This window comes from Papilio machaon, chromosome 9 (assembly GCF_912999745.1).
Source record: "Papilio machaon chromosome 9, ilPapMach1.1, whole genome shotgun sequence".
In the NCBI taxonomy this organism is placed as follows: Eukaryota; Metazoa; Arthropoda; class Insecta; order Lepidoptera; family Papilionidae; genus Papilio; species Papilio machaon.
Genome location: NC_059994.1, coordinates 2,051,647 through 2,069,697, shown reverse-complemented (window position 1 = coordinate 2,069,697; position 18,051 = coordinate 2,051,647). Strand labels below are relative to the sequence as shown.

Sequence of the window (18,051 nt, the reverse complement as noted above, 5' to 3'; positions counted from 1 at the left end):
CCTTATACAATAGTTATAAAGGAAGAACTTTTTAAATACTTCATCTCTGTACCAGGCGTGCCTCTTGAGCCAACCACCGAGAATAAGGACTAGATCATAGTCTTATTGAACTTTGACAATTTTATTTAAAAAAAAAACTACGACAAAATAGTCCATTTATATATTATGTTCTTAACGACTATTTTCCAGCACATTAATACATAAAACATTCATCTGTATCATCTCTCTAAACGATTTTACCATGTGGATATTTATATATAAATATAAATCCAAGAAATTACATTAAAGACTAATTGCGTGAAAATGGATACCACTAATTCATTCTAACAAACAGTCCAATCCCGAACGAGCGTAACGTATTTCGTGGTAAATTGTCGGCAAATATCTTGAGAACTGAACAGATGCTACAGAAATCTTCACTGCTACGCCAGATTTATGTTATGAACCTTATATTATTATTATTGTTACAGCAAACATATATAATATTTATAAAAAAACATTAATATTTAATATTAATATTTAATTTTATATTTATAAATGAATAATTCGTTTATTATCACACTAAGATAAAACAGTCCCTTTATACAGATATCTCTCATAATTTCTACACGAAAGAACTGCCCCAGGAATCATTTATGTAAGCAGCAGTTAACACTCATCGTTAAATATTAGTGTTTACTAACTTTTACCCGCGACTTCGTTTTCGCAGACATAAGAAAGGTGAAAAGTATATCATATGTTATTCGAGACTATGTTATCTCTGTGCTAAATTATCGAGTAAAAAGTGTTCTTCTAGACTTTGTCTTATATCTATACCAAATTTGACAGAGTTCCGTTTCTTCCGTGTCTTTGCTTTCTTTAGAAAATAATTTCCTGGCAAAGAATACGTTACACCCAGGTTAGGAGAAGATGTTAGCCTATATTACAAAGCATTCATGTGCAGTTTAATAAAAATAATAATCCAAAATCACTACAAATTGGACCCCAAAACTCTGCCGCTCTTCGTTGTTTTGCAAACGTGGCATTGCTATTAGATTTAAGGATAGCAATTTGAATACGGATCATAATCAAAGTCGTGCACTAAAAAAATCCAGCTCCTTTGATTGTGTTTACAAAGAAAATCGACAAAAACTTTCCTCAAACAAAATTCAGTATTCAGAACACACGAAGGGAAATACAATAATTGGAACGTGTCCATACGATTTGTCGCACTGCAGCTGCTTTACTTCGAAGCTTTTCAATATTCTTTCCTCAGCTCACGTACATTCAGACAATAATATTTGCATTGGTCATTTCGTGCACTGTTTAAAGCACCATTTTCCACGTTTCTAAAGTTTTATTATACCTCGCGTATTCTTGAAGTGGTTTTTATTTCACTAACATAAATAAATATTTGTTTAATTTGAACATATCATATTAACCTGTAGAGCTTCTTATATTTATAAATAGAGCAATAAATTCGCGTGTAAAAATATACATAATATACTTCTAGATGGATTAAATGACAAATATTTTAGCATAAACTAAGCGTTTCATTACGAAGACGAAATGATGGAAGGATTGTGTGGGATTCAGATATGACGACTGATAAAAATACACCGAAGGCAAATCTCCATAGGAATATCCATAGATCAGAGAAATGATCAAAATGTTTAACGCAATTTCTTTCTTCCACAGAGGATTCTCAGTAGTGGCACCTGAGGTTGCAGTGCCAGGGAAGACGACTGCAGTGCTGGTTACTCTGCACGGCAATGATGATACTGTGGACCCATTGAACGTAACCGTACGACTTGAAACTCAAGATGCACAGAATGATATCAAGCTACTCACTACTGCCAGTCAGATGATCATCGGTAAGCAGGTTTCATTAATATTTATACTTTATTTATTCTTATAATACAATGTGTTTGACACACAATCTTATAAAATTCTTAAACAAAAAACACTTCTTCCTTATGTTTAAAATATTGTAAAACTGTGATTTTAGGTAATTAGTACAGGGTGTTCAGAGAACTTCATACTTCATCGTATTGTTTTACAAAAAAAAAAAACCAAATGAAGAATTCAACAACCTGTAAAATTACAGTTGGGGTATCTACATATACCATTTTATGTTGTGGTTTCAGCGAATCACAAAGACATTTGCAACGTCTAAGAAACTTTATACGTCTCAGTATTCATTCCCCGTAAGCAGCACTCGAAAAGTTTTATTGGGGTTTCGTAATACCAACAAAGGTAAACTTGGCGAAATTCAATGTTTATCTACTTAGTAGTTCGTACCATTTAAAGTTTACTATACCAAATCGGAAATGATTTATAAATCAATTCGTCAAAGTAATTTAAATTTCTCGTTCAATCAATGTCGAAGTTGAAATTTATTACGGAACAAACAATAATTCTAAACGAGTTTTATTTATGTTTTACTACTTTATTTGTAACCCTGTTTTTGTTATATACAAATTGATATCAATTACTCAAGTCTTACTTTCATTTACCAGAGAAGACAACATTTTTACGTTTCTAAAAATTAGATAAAATACAAATTATATAGTTTAGAATACATACTACATTACAAAATTGCGTGAGTTACGTAAACACCATTAGAATAAGTTAATCTTAACCACGCATGTATGTCCGATGAAATTGAAAGTGTAACATAATGCTTTATTGTCTCCTCATGTTTTATTTAGAGATAAGTATAATAAAAAATTCATTTCGCTTGTAACCTTTTTATAGTATAGTTGTCTTGTAAAATAAAACCTACTAATATTATAAATGCGAATGTTTGGATGGATGTTAGTTTGAAGGTATCTCCAGAACGGCTTAACGAATTTAAATGAAATTTGCCATAGATGTGGATCAAAGTCTGGAAAAACACATACGCTACTTATTATGTTTGTTTTTAATACCACGCGTACGGGGTCACGGGCAACAGCTAGTAAAATATATTTTTAAAAGCCCTTTTTTGACCACACGACATAACTCGTGTCATTTGTTATTCTGTCCTGATTATATTATTTTATGTTTCATGTTACCGACTGCCCTAACAATTAAAGATGATTTATGTCATAGCAATTAAATTCGTCAATATAGCACGTTTGGGAACAATTTTACATAGGGTAACAATATTCCTATAAATTTTATGTCTCCTCTTTTATAGTCGTTAATTTTTTACGTATTTAACGTGTGAAGTTTTAGCACAACTTTACTAATCTTCTGTACTTATCTAATATTGTAAAAGTGCTATTTATTGATTCATTGTGGTTACATTTACGTATACGACCACTTAAATTAAATAGCGAAGTGATTGCTGCCCATAGGCATCCGTGTTTGAAATGCACTGCCTACCTTTGATAGACAGTAGAGGAGACGCTATAAAATTGAATGTTATATATGTTTTTATGCATTCCCTCCTCCATCAAATCCACTTTTCCTTCCCACCTCTTCGCAATAATTAGGCCTGCGGTACGCAATACTAAATACTCAATTTTTTTTCATTTCAAAATATATTTTATTGATTACTTAAACGTTCCCTTAGTGTAGTACTTAGTAGAAGAATATAAGTGTGGCAATAAGTAATACAGGAGTTTAGATAATTAATCATTTTTTTTTCCTTCAAAGACGGTAAATGGTAATATTGGCGAGGAGGCGCGGCGCTCGGCAATGCGCAGTTGACACTGAACGCTCGGTTCGTTAGCCGCGTGCTGCAGCAAATCGGATTTCCTTGAGATGGAATTAGTAATCACTTTCAGCCATTACCTCCCCGCCTTTTTGGATCTCGAGATATTGGAAATGGATTTGATTAGACTGAATTTCGTATTATCAATTTATTTTTATTTCGATGATATTTTTTACTTGGATTAAGTTATTTGATAAATATAATTTGATTTTTTATACATTGAAGTGTACCTAACAGTTAAAGCTTTAACGAATAAAGCAGCAGTAAATGTGGGAAAAAGTAGATTTAATTTCAATTATTTTACATGTTTAGTTTATTAGCAAGTACGATTTTATAAGTTTAAAATAGCAAAATTGTATCCCGACCATGACGTAGACTGACAGATGACATTTGACAGATTGGATTAAGAAAAGATGTTCTGTGAAGTTACGATATGTTGAAAAAGATTAAAAGTGTTTTCTTGGTAGTTTACTGAAGTATTTTTTCAATAACGATCCCACAACTTAATTGAATAGGAATGTCATAATTAGTCAATGTCCTTTGCCTAGTTAAATCAATGATTGCTGTTTAAAAATTAAGTTACATTATAACTGATTAAAACAGTATCTTAAATTGAGTTATCCTGATCAAAAAACCATTGCAATGAACAATAATCCTACTTAAAATATAATGGTCTCAATGTCTCAATTCAGAGAACAAAAAGAAACGGAGAGCTTGAGTCAGTAACAGTCCAACATGAGTAAGTGAACAAATCAAGAGCTTCCGTTACTTAATACATTGGATGTCCACTGCGAGCGTTTGTCCGCTTCAAGGAACTGTCGGAAGAACATCCGTCTCGTCTCGGCGACGCGACGGCGACGCGAAGCGCTTTCTGCTTTTATTGTTGCCCCTTTGATGTTGCATTAATGAACCTTGCACTGATATTCTTTAATTTTTTTTTTATTTATACTTGTAAGTTATATTCTAGCATTTCATAGATTTTCATTAAAGCTTTTGTATCTCCTTTTTCTTTTCCTCTATTGCCACAAACTAATTAAGGCAACAAAATAACCTTCACAGTTCTTTTTTAATACAAACTAGCGGTCACCTGTGACTTCGTCAGCGCAGAATTGAAAAACAAATAGCCTATGAATGCCGTCCATCCCGTCCAAGATCCTTCAAAATCGGTAGAGCCGTTTAGGAGAACACCCAGAAAACGGCCTTGCGAACAGACACAGACAGACAGACAAAAATTAAAAAAAATGGTACATTGTTCTCAGCAACGCAATTACATAAGTACAGATACGTTAATATTATAATTATATATAGATAATAGGAATTAGTAAATGAAGCAAAATGTGAAGATATGCAATATTCCTGAACATTTCCATATCTTATCGGTGACTGTTCGCGTACATCAATTCACAAAATCGTTACGCGAGTACTCGATAAATCAAAGTGTTAATAGCACAAAGCGATTGGCAATCCCATCAGCAGATAGCAGACGGCTTAATGAAGCTTGATTGTTGCCCGGATAGGAAAGTGTTCAAGCTTACATTCTTTTTTAGTTGTTACTCGAGTTTTCACGCACGCATCACTTTTACAAAAAACAAAACACTATCCTTCTTATTTTCTTGAAAAAGAAAAGATATAGAAATATGTTTTGGTACGAATATTTTATCAGTGGAATAGTTAAAAGTACGTGAAACATTTTATTGGAAATTCCCAATCCGGTAATAGTAATGAAGTAACAGCCCGAGCCGAGGCTCCTGAGGGAACGCTCGAGCCTAGTTACTCTTAAACGAGATTTAGGCTAAGCGCCATCTGCGCCCGGCCACCTCAAGCCCGGTGAAACTGTAAATGCCTCCTCAAGGCAAACAGTAACTACTCAGTCACAAAAAAATATTCATCAGCTAACACACAATATTTCTATCAAATGTCTTTAAAAAGTTTTTTTGTCACATTTAGTTCACGTTAGGGTATTAATAGCTCAAAGCGTTAATTTCCTCCTCAGCTCTCTAATATCATGATTGCAATTTCGATATTGTGAAGCTAATGCTCGATTGTTCTTTTAATAACAGTTTACTGTATGATTCTAAGTGGAATGCAAATATAATTCTTTGACTATACATTTGAGTATATATAATTTTTTTTATACAATCTAAGAACATATTGTGTAAATTCATATTGTTAATCAAATAAGAACACTGTTGATAATTTATCTTGCAACTCCATCTGTATCGCATTCAGAGTCACGCCTCAAGTCTCCATATGTATTGTGCTCTGATAAATTGAACGATTTATCTCAAGTCATGTAATTTTGCGCTAAGGTGAGTTAGTTTGCCTGTATTTGCTACAAGTAAAGAATAGTTTTCAATATCAACAGTGCGGTTCTCGCGAAATTTCTTGCCGCGCACGGCCGCGTTGTGGAATGGTCTGTCCTCGGCGGTATTTCCAAACCAGTACGACTTAGGGTCCTTCAAGAAGCGAGCGTATCACCATCTCAAAAGCCGGCAACGCATTTGCGATTCCTCTGGTATTGCAGATGTCCATGGGCGTCGATGAACACCTTGGTGTTCCCGCTGCTCGTTTGCCCCCTTCTCTTATAAAAAAAAAAAAATTTTTTTTTGACTTCTGAATGAATAACTAGCTATGACCAATAGATATTATATTTATATTGAAAAATTCTGGATAATATAAGCCATGAAATATGCTGATATAAGTTTTTAAACTTTAAAATTTAAGTAGATAACTTCAAAAACATTTTTATAAGCAATCTTAATTCAATCTAACTTGATGTTTGTTCAAAAGTGCACTTTATTCGTCAAAAACATCCAGTCATCTCGTCTGCATCGTGAGTATAGTAAAGTTCTGTTTGATCAAGTTTTGTACAACGTTTTGGTAAATTACGCTATTTGTCTGGACTCATGTTAACTCGCACTAGTATTTGTTTACGTTACTTTTAAAATAAATTTGCAGTGTAAATATTTCATACTGAATTGAAGCTGTCAAAATGTTTTAAAATTTAATTCATGTTTTTAAACCGAGTCTAAACATAAGTATTTGTAATATGTAGTATTTACGGTTGCTCGCTATCTACTTTTTACTATCCAAGTGATAGAAATGTTGAACTTATATTAAATAACTAGCTATCACTCGCGATTCAGTCTCCGCGGAGTCAAAATAAAAACGTAATTAATAGCCTATGTGTTCTTTCAGTCTACGGTCTACATATATGCACAGGGGCAGTTTAGTCTGTCCCTACTTTGCTGAGCTGGCTTCCTTTTGCCTCACTATTGTACCAAGTTTGTGCCTTGTATGTGTGTTTTTTTCTTTTTTGATTTTATATTCTTTGTGTGACAATAATTGTTTTTTTTTTCTTTCTTTCTATGCTAAATTTAAGCGAAATCCGTACCTTCAAACAAACATCCATCCATCCATTCATCTATAAATTATCATTTATAATATCAGTAAGATATATCAGTATTTATTAGTATGCCGTCGTAACTTTTGCTAGGACGAAACGACAGCTAGTTATGGAGAATTTTGTTCTGCAAAGTTTATTGTACAGGAATTTGCAGGGATTGGCTCAGAACTCCAACACGCAAACAAGCAAAGTTCGTATTCAAAGGTTTTCAATATACCTGTACAAGGAAAGTCCGTGCATGAAAAGAGAAAAGTTTATTTTCACGATCGTCTCTATAGAACACTTTTATACTAAGGATTCTTTAATGTTTTAGTAAAATAGTTAAGACTTTTTAAAACAGAACCCTCAGATCTAGATAGCAGTTGGGTTTTTCTTCACAATATCCGAAAGATGAAAGTTTTGCAAATTGATTTTAATTAATATATAACAAGAAAAGTAGTTAAAACAACTGATAATGTTATGAAAACTTTGTTAGCCGTGAGTTCAAATGAACCTAATATAATTATGCAAGTGGTGACTTGAAAATGCTCAAATTGAAGCTATTCATTCTCTGCGGTCGCTTAATGAAGCAGCTGGAGCCGCTAATTTACTAAACTCGAGTGCTGCTTGCATATTAAAGTAAAGGAAATTCTAAGTTCCTTAAAAACTTACAAGTTATTCTTGGATTAGAGAAAAAAATAAGGCAGTGAAATTTTCTATCGCAATGAAATAGTGCGAGTAATAAAATGCTACAAAAATTAGTGAACAACCAGTCTGGTCGAAAACGCAAATTTTTTTTTTAAATATTCCTATGTTTAATGTAACTACAATCGATTTAGACCACGTTCCCTTCTCATCCTTCCCTTATAAGAAAAGGGAAGTGGATTTAATGGAAGAGGGGACATATAGGAAGAGGATATTTCCACTTCCTGTGCGTCCCCTCCTCTGTCGATTAAAGGTAGGCAACGCATCTGCAATTGCGGATGTCTGTGGGCAGCGATCGCATTGCTATTTAGATGGACTCAGGTGACCGCTTGCTCGTTTGCCACCTTATGATATAAAATAAAAAATAGAAGTGACGTAAGAAAATTTTTTATGTTTCTATTTGCTGGTAAATATATTATTTTTATCAATTTCTGCTGCTATGCTAGTATTACGATTTAGCTTGCAAACTCCACAAATAGTCTGCAGTTCGCGCAAAGGATCATGAATTCACGCTTGATTCACTTGTATTCCTTCAAGCTTCAGTGACTTTAACAAACATACTTTGCTCAAGGAAATGGATTTACTCTAAGTTCAAACAATCGTAAACTATATTCAATTGCTTTGTCATTTTACTGTCGAATTAAACAGAATATGTTTACTGATACTGTTATTAATAACTAGCTTTTACCCGCGACTCCGTCCGCGCGGAATAAAAAAAATAGAAAACGGGGTAAAAATTATCCTATGTCCGTTTTCTGGTTCTAAGCTACCTGCCCACCAATTTTCAGTCAAATCGATTCAGCCGTTCTTGAGTTATAAATAGTGTAACTAACACGACTTTCTTTTATATATACGAGTATAGATTAGTCAATCAATGTTTATTCGGACAGTTTGACATCAAAGTAATTGCCAATAGCAGCCGCAGGGGAACTCGTAATAAATATTTACTAGTTTTAATGATGGTCATGTTCACGATTTCAGATAAAATACAAATAAAAGCAAGGGTTCTATTTACATAGGATACTGTTTTAATTTCATCGACCTATACAAACATGACTTGGAAATCGCAAAGATTCAGAATTAATTTAACTATCTGTCGCCTGAAACTCCGACCGCGCAGAATTAAAAAAAAACGTAATAAGTAGTCTATGTGTTCTTCCAGACTATAATCTACATCTGGGCCAAATTTCATTAAGATCTGTTGAACTGTTTCTGAGATACCTTCAGAAAAACATCCATCCAACCATCGAATTATCCATCCATCTATCTAAAACAGTGTTTCCCAAAGTGGACGATAACGCCCCCTTGGAGGAGTTTGAAACCTAGGAGGGGGCGATAATAGGCCCAAAAAATGGGGGGCATTGAAATTAATTAAAGCAAAGAAATTGTGGTTTTTAAGTTTTAGGGCTGAATAAAAATTAGGGGCGTTCTGAAATATAATTGATTTTCAAAGGGGGCGGTGAAAGAAATAAGTTTGACAATCACTGGTGTTCGCATGTATAATATAAACATTTAAATTATTTTTACTAGTAAAATATTAGTAGAAATTATTTAAGGTTCAAAATTAATTATTAATTTGGTATATTTTTAAAATGTATTTTACACTGCCAGTACACCGATATAATATAATTTATCAAATAATTACCTAAATCAAAAATTGATACCTTTTTAACAAATGAAACGTATTAAGAATTTTTGAATATGTCTGAATTAGTTAAGCACGTTGTTATGATTTATTTTTGTTATTTTATTTATACAATTTTAAAGATTAAAAAGCATAAGCGAACGTGTAACATATTTATGTAGAAAGTTTCATTTGTCATATACCGTGGGGTAACGAAGCGCGGTTGTGAGAGGTAATACCTCTGTAAGATGAAACCAACAAAATACATCTTGAAAGGAAAATAATATTAGAAGCGCCGCATGTTCCTACATTTTCCCTTCTGCTATGAAATTGTATTCTACACTCAGATGCTGTTATTGTCTCATCTTACGAAGACAATGACGTAATATTGTCTCTTCATTATGGAAAAAACAGGTCATAAATTTTATAAGCAAACTTTTTGTACCTTAATATATAGTAGCCAATAATCGAAGTATTATTGTTGTCTGTTAGTTGTGTTGCAATTTTTGACAAGAAATTATTATTTTCGCATATCATGTCATCTTTTGCATTATTTACGCAAATAGGAACATAAACTGTGTACATCTCTTTTAATAAAAAACAGCGAATCGCTCGGCATTAGCGGCATAAAATAAACAAGTCAACAGTCTTTGAGAAATACCTCCTACTGTGAAAAGTAAAAGGGACAATATAAAAATACTTTTCCCAGCTAAGAAATCAATTGCTTGTAAATGACTTCAAACTACTTGACTGTATCAAGTGGAATAAACGAAAGAAAAATACACGTTAAGATCCGCCGCGGGGTTTCCAATAAAAAGCGCTTAAAATTCCCCCGCTCATAGGTCATGAATCTTCTCAAGCTATAGAAATGTACGTTTCTTTTGTTGCAAGTGTAGTCGCTAGACGTTTAAACAAGTGGAATTCTTTTTTTCTGACGATGGTTATTTTTACATTATCTAAAAGTGTGTTTTATTTGAAAAGGAGATGAATAGATTTTGTGACAGGGGACATTGTTAAGAACGAAGTAACAACTGAAATGATGAGGGATAGATCGATTTGAAGAACTAATCGTTGGTTTCGGAGACTAAAATCTCTGTATAAAACATGTTTTCTTACCTCGCTTTATCTTTGATAAAACAGATATAACAATATGTTTTAAACCGGGATTTTTTTATCAAATAAGACAAAGCGTTTAGAGAATTAATTACCTGTCCCTTATTATATGTCAATTTTCATATAATATCTTTTAAGACAAGGACAACGCCAAAAACTGGTAATCAACGTACATAGCGTTACCCGTGTCCGGATAAAGCCGGACATAGGTAGGCTTTTCAATTGCATGTCCGGCCAAAATAAACGGTTTTCCGGCTTTCGTTAAGATTTTTACATATCCCAAACGAGAGTGTACCTATTAATACTGAGACAAGTTCCTAAATAATATAGGGTGTCCGACCTTTCTACTCAAATGTCCGACCAAACTGGCTGGTCTGTCCGGCTAGTAGGTCTGGAGACCTGGCAACCCTAAAAGAGGATCAATAGCAAACTATAGATTAGAAATATTTTATTAATATTCTAAAGCTTCTTCTAAAGCTATAAGGTTTTAAACCTTCATAAAAACGTTCGTAATTTGTAAAGAAGAATTTAAAATAAGGAAAATAATAACGTGATATTACAAAGAAGTGGTTGAACTTTGGTCGCCCAGGTGTGCCATTGTTCATACTTCTGTTTGTAAGTCTAAATTCAAATGAGTTCTCTTTCAAAGTTCTCGAAAATTCAAGCAGCTGTTGGTTCGTATGTAAAGAAATTCGGAGTGAATTTCTCATTCAATGCTTATAATGATTGTGTTTAAGTTTTCCTTTGTTTTACTGTAACAAGTTTTCTTTACTACCTTATACTTACTCTATGGATAGTCTTCTATGTTTTTTTTTTTACTATAAGGTATATTAGCTGTCGACCACGATTCCCGTTCGCGAGGAATTAAAAAAAACTTAATTTGTAGCCTATGTGTTCTTCCAGACTATGTTCTATATCAATGCCAAATTTCATCCAGATCTGTTGACCCGTTCTTGAGATATCTTCAAACAAATATCCATCCAAATATTCCCTTACAATCATCATCATCATCATCATCTCCCTGGCCTTATCCCACTTACGTAGGGTCGGCACACAAGGTTTTATGAACCTTAAAGTTTTGGCTTAAGTTTTTACGGCCGGCCGCCTGCCTGTCGCCAACCCTACGTGGGAGGAATTTTTTAAAATTAAATATAACATAATAGCTAAAAAACAGCTAAATAATATAAAAATTAATTCTAAAAATACACCAAAAATAAAAAATAGTAATAAAAACTTGTAAATAGAACACAACTTGTCTTGATAATCGTCCGGTGTGTCTTTCAAAACATTATTCACCCCTATACCTATAGATGAGGTCGATCTGGTGATTCAAAGTGGCAGTATATTGACATTATCAAGTGTGAGACATTTATTTTTTCATTCCAAATATTCCCTTACAATATTAGTATGATAAAAACTACCCTTTTAAATGCAAATGGCAACTGTAATACGTAATTCAAACCTTCTATCACATACCGTTACTTCCGAGCTTAAGTAAACCCTCAACTGTAACTTTGAATGTCACGATGTGGGAATACGCTAAGGTTTACGTTACACAGAGTGTTTGAATGACATTTTCCGTAATAGGTTTCGTGACTAACGCGGGACCTGTACGAGAAAGTTCGGCTCTCGGTTACCTCATGTTGCACTGGGACGAGGTTTTTTACAATACATTAATGTTAGTGGAGTAAATGCCATGGTGATTTATGTCCGTCTGTGATGTAGGATTTTTATGGTGCGAGAAAAGTTCAGTAATATGAAATGATTACAGTAAAAATTACTCATTATATTATTACATAATAGAAAGAGTTATACATACGTTATCGTCATATTTCATGTCAAGTGATTTCTTACTAATATTAGAAATGCCAATTTTTAGATGTATGGATGGATGGATGTTTCTTCAAAGGTATCTCCAGTACGGCTCAGCGGATGATAATGGCTCTCGATGTATGATAATGGCATAAATGTCAGATGTAGTTTATATTCTAGAAGAACACGTAGGCTACTTAATATGTTTTTTTTTAATTTCTCAGGTACGGACTCGCGCGCAGCAGCTAGTTGTAATATTATAAAGAAGAAAGATTTGATTGATTATTTTTATTTAAACTCAATAATAATAGAATCAGAATAGATTCTGATTTTTAGTCGCAAGTTATTACTAATAAAATTATAAGCTTAAAGTACAACTCTACCTCTATTACACCAAGGTTATAAACGTTTTCATTAAAATATTCTTATCAAGTTTCGTAGCATAAATATTGGTGAGCCTTTATTTCTCACTCTCTTTATTTTTAATTCAAGATTAATAATTAAAACGAAAAAATTACACATTAAAATTTTTGAAGTCATGTATTTCGATACTTGCGGGAAAAAATAACTCTTACCTTTTAATAGTGTCTGGTTCATTTAAGTGCTTAGTTGGCGTACGGATTGTGAATTTTCTCCGACATCTTTTCCATTTGGAGGTGCTCCAAATGCTTTTATTGTCGATATCGAAGACCCTCAAGGCCTTAGTTGGATTTAAATGGACCGCACTAGTTCTATTTAAATATTATTTACTCGAGAACTTGTTCGGAAATGAAGTAATTCGGTATCTATTAGAGCTGATACGCTCTGGGATTTTTGACACTTTTATTGTCCTTTGTAGAAAAATAATAGGTTTGTTTGTTACAGGATATGGTATCATCTCTTTGAAGATACCATCGTCTCCGGCCACACATTGTACGCTTCATACGACTGTGGGTTGTGTGGGCAACGACGAATGTACAGCGAAGAGTCACAGCGTCATCAGACTTCTGGGGCCAGTCAGAGATGTTATTGTACGACCGGCTCGACATCATTATAGACCTGGAGAAACTAGTAAGTACAATTACTGCTTAATGTGCCACAATTATTTGAACTGCAAAATAATAAACAAGTCATAGTTATGACAGCGAAAACTATCTATCTGCTAATTAGAAAATATATGTGAACTTACGAGTGCGCTATGGTTTTTTACTGCAATGAAATAGAATTAATATTAGAACATCGTAGTTGATTAACAAACATAGGGATGAGTTCGATCTCACTCAAAAACATATCGATGCATGTAAAACATAATCGAAGGGAAGTTTGCGAACGGCGCGGACGGGTTTATGAACTTGTTCGACTACTGCCAACTTTCCGTTTATTGTTCAAGTTGGAACGTAAACCGGGTGTTAGTGGGTGTAATTAATTACAAAGCAACTGCCCATATATTTCTCTACCAACTGCTCTTGTGACCGTTTACTTACAAATTGACTTTCAAACATCAAGATGGTATTTAGGGATGAGATAGAATTTATTGCTTTCGTATCATTTGGATTTGTCGTAGAGTTGTAATTTGGAGGAATTGTGTATTCTCTAAACAACATCTCATATTACTCACGCCGGCAACCTTGAGACGTAGGCAGAAACCACAGCTTCCTCTCTACTTCTACATTCATACATACTGTTAAAAAAGGTGTATAAATATATTTTACATATTAAATTGTTTAATACAAATTTTCATTATGAAAGCTTTTAAATATATTGAAGAATGGCCGAGTCGTAAACACGCTATTAAAAGGTATTTTCCAAAACCTGAACTGAATATCCATTGTTATATTTTCCCTCTCTTGCTATTAATTTTTGCTTGACTTCGTTGTTATTTTACGAGTTTATTTTGTATCTTCGCGATGCTTAAATTTATGCGCCGTGGAAAACATTGCTTAATTGAATCAAAATCATTTTATTTTAAAGCATCTCAAAATATATCTTAGCTAATAGATTTAAGGTTCATTTTAAATTGGCAGTATTAGTATAAATCTGGATGTTTAAAGTTTATGTAAATAACACGAGGTTATTCAAAAGCGATATCATTCAAAGGTTACTTCATTTGGAATCATTATTTTAAAGGTTAATGATGAATTTCATTTCATTGCAAACACAATTATTAAATTTAATGACAAAGAATATTTTAAACAAATAATTTGGTACTCAAATCATTAAACTTAAAAAAATATATATTAACTGTTTCTTTAGCGGATGATTAAAGATCGAATTTCAACCATAAGACGACTTGGAATTAAATTATAATTATATTGTTACAGTAACATTCTGGATACTGGCTTTGGATCACGATCTACGATTAGTTCGTGGTGAAATTGCTTACGTGGCGCTGAGTGACCCCGCGGGCACCAAGGTCGCTATTTGGGATCAGCTGTCTATGGATGAAGGTAAGAAATACAAATTTTAAATATGTCATTGTAATAAGACTCTAAACATAGCACACCATAGCCACATTACATAAAGTATAAAACGAAAAAACGACTAGAGGACAAATAAATTTTGCAAAACAAAAGAAGTTATTTTGTTAAAAATTGGGTGTGATAAAGTAAATTCTTATCGCAAAATATCAGTAGGTAAATTTAATAAAAACTCGAAATAATTTTTTTTTACGAGTTTTAGCTTTAAGTATATTTCGTGTGTATTTACTTTTGTTCCATCCTTTGTTACTATCTCATTATATAATGTATTCGGATCATTCTTACTTCTTTATTTTCCTACCTAATATCGAGTTTTCGTAACTTAATCTCGAATGGGGTCTCTTAAACAATATGTACGGTAGGTAATGTTTTTTCTCGCTAAAAGCGTTTTCTTGTCACTGAAACCATGGATCAAGGTTGTACTGGTATCTGACGGATTCAATTTCCGATTACAAATAGTGAAGCTCAGCCTTTGTTTGGATTGCGTATTATGTTCCCTTTGCGTTTATTTACGGTTCTTAGGTGATTCCTATTATAGATTAGAGTGGCCCAAAAATGGTGTCGTGTACAAATATTTATATCGTAGTGAACTAATTATTTTTTATTTAGTTATTCTACGACCACTGTTTACTCTAGAAATTCAAATGCTCGGAGTTATAAGAACACTAAATACATATTTGTACAAATATAATAAAGCATAGTACTTAGGTGTCAGTTAATAAATGTCCCCACCAAGAGGTTCGGAGCCTACCCTAAATCAGGGGTGACTAGGCGACAGTCAGCCACGCTGGCCCAGTGCGGGTTAGTTGACTTGAGACATAAGACATATCACAGAAATGTGGCATCACGATGTTTTCCTTCATCTTAATAACTTCGGAAAAAAATATTCATATGAAATTTGAAAAGAGAAAAACACATTGGTAGGTATTGAATATGCACTTATTCATTTCGGTCCGGTCAGGTCAAACGATTTACAACTGCGTTACCGACGTATGTATAATTCTCATATAACTTATGCCATTCGAAAAGTTCAAGTTTTAATAAATAGATCATTAAACATTTATTTAAACTAATTGAAATAATATTATCTTCTAAAATTAAACTTCCAAATAACTAAGAAGTGACTAACTTTAAGCAGCAAAACTCAATAAAACTAAAAGTTCATTAGTTAAGACCACGGCACAAATGAACTAGGGCAGTTTAGTGAAACTATTCCAAGTAAATTGTTTCTTGTCACGGACTAAGATGGCTTCTAATTTAACAGTGAGTCGAAGTATTGGTCTGGCTAGACGAATTATTAGGTCGTGTTACTGAAATAAGATATCCTTCTTACTATATATTTAACTAGCTTTTACCCGCGACTCCGTCCGCGCGGAATAAAAAAAAAAAAAAAGAAAAAGAAAACGGGGTAAAAATTATCCTATGTCCTATTCCTGGTTCTAAGCTACCTGCCCACCAATTTTCAGTCAAATCGATTCAGCCGTTCTTGAGTTATAAATGGTGTAACTAACACAACTTTCTTTTATATATATAGATAGAAGACTACATAAGTTTGTTTTTGTTATCTTACTTTACTCGTATAATAGTGTCATATCATATGTGAACATCGCGAAATACATTCATAATATCGACGCCCCTACCGAATAACCCCGTAATAGGAAAAATCAAATTTTTCAGGAGAAGCAAAAAACCGTATTTCTTTAATAACTTCATCAATAATTATTGTACAAGAAACTTTTAGATACCTAAACAAAGCTAATTTTTAAAGCTTCATTGTGTTTAATTTTCATTCATGTATTCCGGGCGTATTCTGTGCTATGAAGGAAAAATGATAATCCTGGAAATAAAAAAAATCTGTTTCAATAATGACTTTTTATCTCCGTAATTAACATTAAGAGAAAAATAAAAAAAATAGTAACGTGTAATAGGACCTTTAGATGCCGAATTCGACGGAAAAGCAAAAACCCGGTAAGAGTGCATTACAGGATTATTCGATGGGGGCGTCGATATGTAAGATTTTATTTTTGTATGATTTAATTTTATTTATGATCTCTGCCGATAGAGAAAAGAAAACCTTTGAATTTTAATAACGTAGACAAAAATGAATATTTTTTTATCATGCGATAAAAAAGAAAACCGAATACGGACTAAAATACCTTATATTGTGAAAAAAATGTTGCGTAAACGTATCATGGATTGAAGCCTTCTATAAAAGCTTTCTCGTGTCATATTCAGTGGAAACCCGTGTCAAATTGTGATAGATTGGATTTGCCTTTACATGGGCGGGTGACTTATTACTGATGGATGTATTATTTCCTTTCTTTTTACAAGCTTTGAGTGATTTTATAATTTAGTGTATCAACAACCAAGTAAGACATGAAAATAAGTTTTTAACTGCAGATTTGATTATATTTTTTTTCACGTTTCAAAGTATTAATCGTTTTTATTAACGGCCAGGTATATATTTTAGTAGTTTAAATTACCAACGACCAAACTGACATTTAGGCCAACAAGCTCTTGCCTTGAATTCATATCTAGGTTTCGAATGCTGTTTTTGGTACGAGTGTTAAAAGTAATTAGGTTAAGAGAAGTTCTTACGCCTGCATACCGCGAGCGAAACGTTTTAGTTGAGTTTCTACTGAGCTATACAGACATAATTAATTTGTTTTTTAATATCAAATTACCAAAAATATGACCAAAAAAACATATATTATTAAGTTTGTACAAACGAATACATACAAATAGCTTATAATTTATACATCGCAATGTCTTACCAAAACAGTTATAAAGGAAACAATCAAAGATGTAAGATGATAAGAAAACTATTTACTTGATATATACACTGGGCATAAAATGACGCATTTTACGTAACAGTCATGTTATTGCGACCGCATTGTACAAAGACTGATAGAACATCCCTTCACAGGTGTCAGAAAACTAAGTTCCATCATCGCGCCGGGTGCTCGTTCGGGGATATGGCGTGTCGAAGCGAAGTGCGGTGGTGCATCAGCCCGTGTTGATATCAACGTAGGAACGGGCCCAGGCGGCGCTAGTGCAGCCGCGCCGGCAGCTGAACAACACTACGTAGAATTACGCTTCGCTGACAGCATGCGGCGACGGTACAAGCCTGGCTTGCCTTTTGTTGGAAGGGTAAGTGTGTTGTTCTTTGTTGTTTTTTATAATTATAATTTTTGCCCGGATAAGACAGAAGAGATACATTTTACATGTATATTTTTATATCTTACTGTGAAATTACTTTTACTTACTGTAAATTTAT

The 18,051-nt window shown here is 33.3% G+C and overlaps 1 protein-coding gene across 1 annotated transcript in view; it reads left to right on the top strand.

Moving 5' to 3' along the window:
- LOC106712880 (C3 and PZP-like alpha-2-macroglobulin domain-containing protein 8) overlaps positions 1–18,051 on the top strand; it is an 86,387-nt gene that overhangs the window by 14,338 nt on the left and 53,998 nt on the right. The window contains exons 2-5 of the mRNA XM_045679384.1: positions 1,678–1,853; positions 13,183–13,368; positions 14,619–14,744; positions 17,701–17,924. Of these exons, the coding sequence (XP_045535340.1) occupies positions 1,678–1,853; positions 13,183–13,368; positions 14,619–14,744; positions 17,701–17,924 (712 nt within the window). The remainder of the gene's footprint in view (positions 1–1,677; positions 1,854–13,182; positions 13,369–14,618; positions 14,745–17,700; positions 17,925–18,051) is intronic.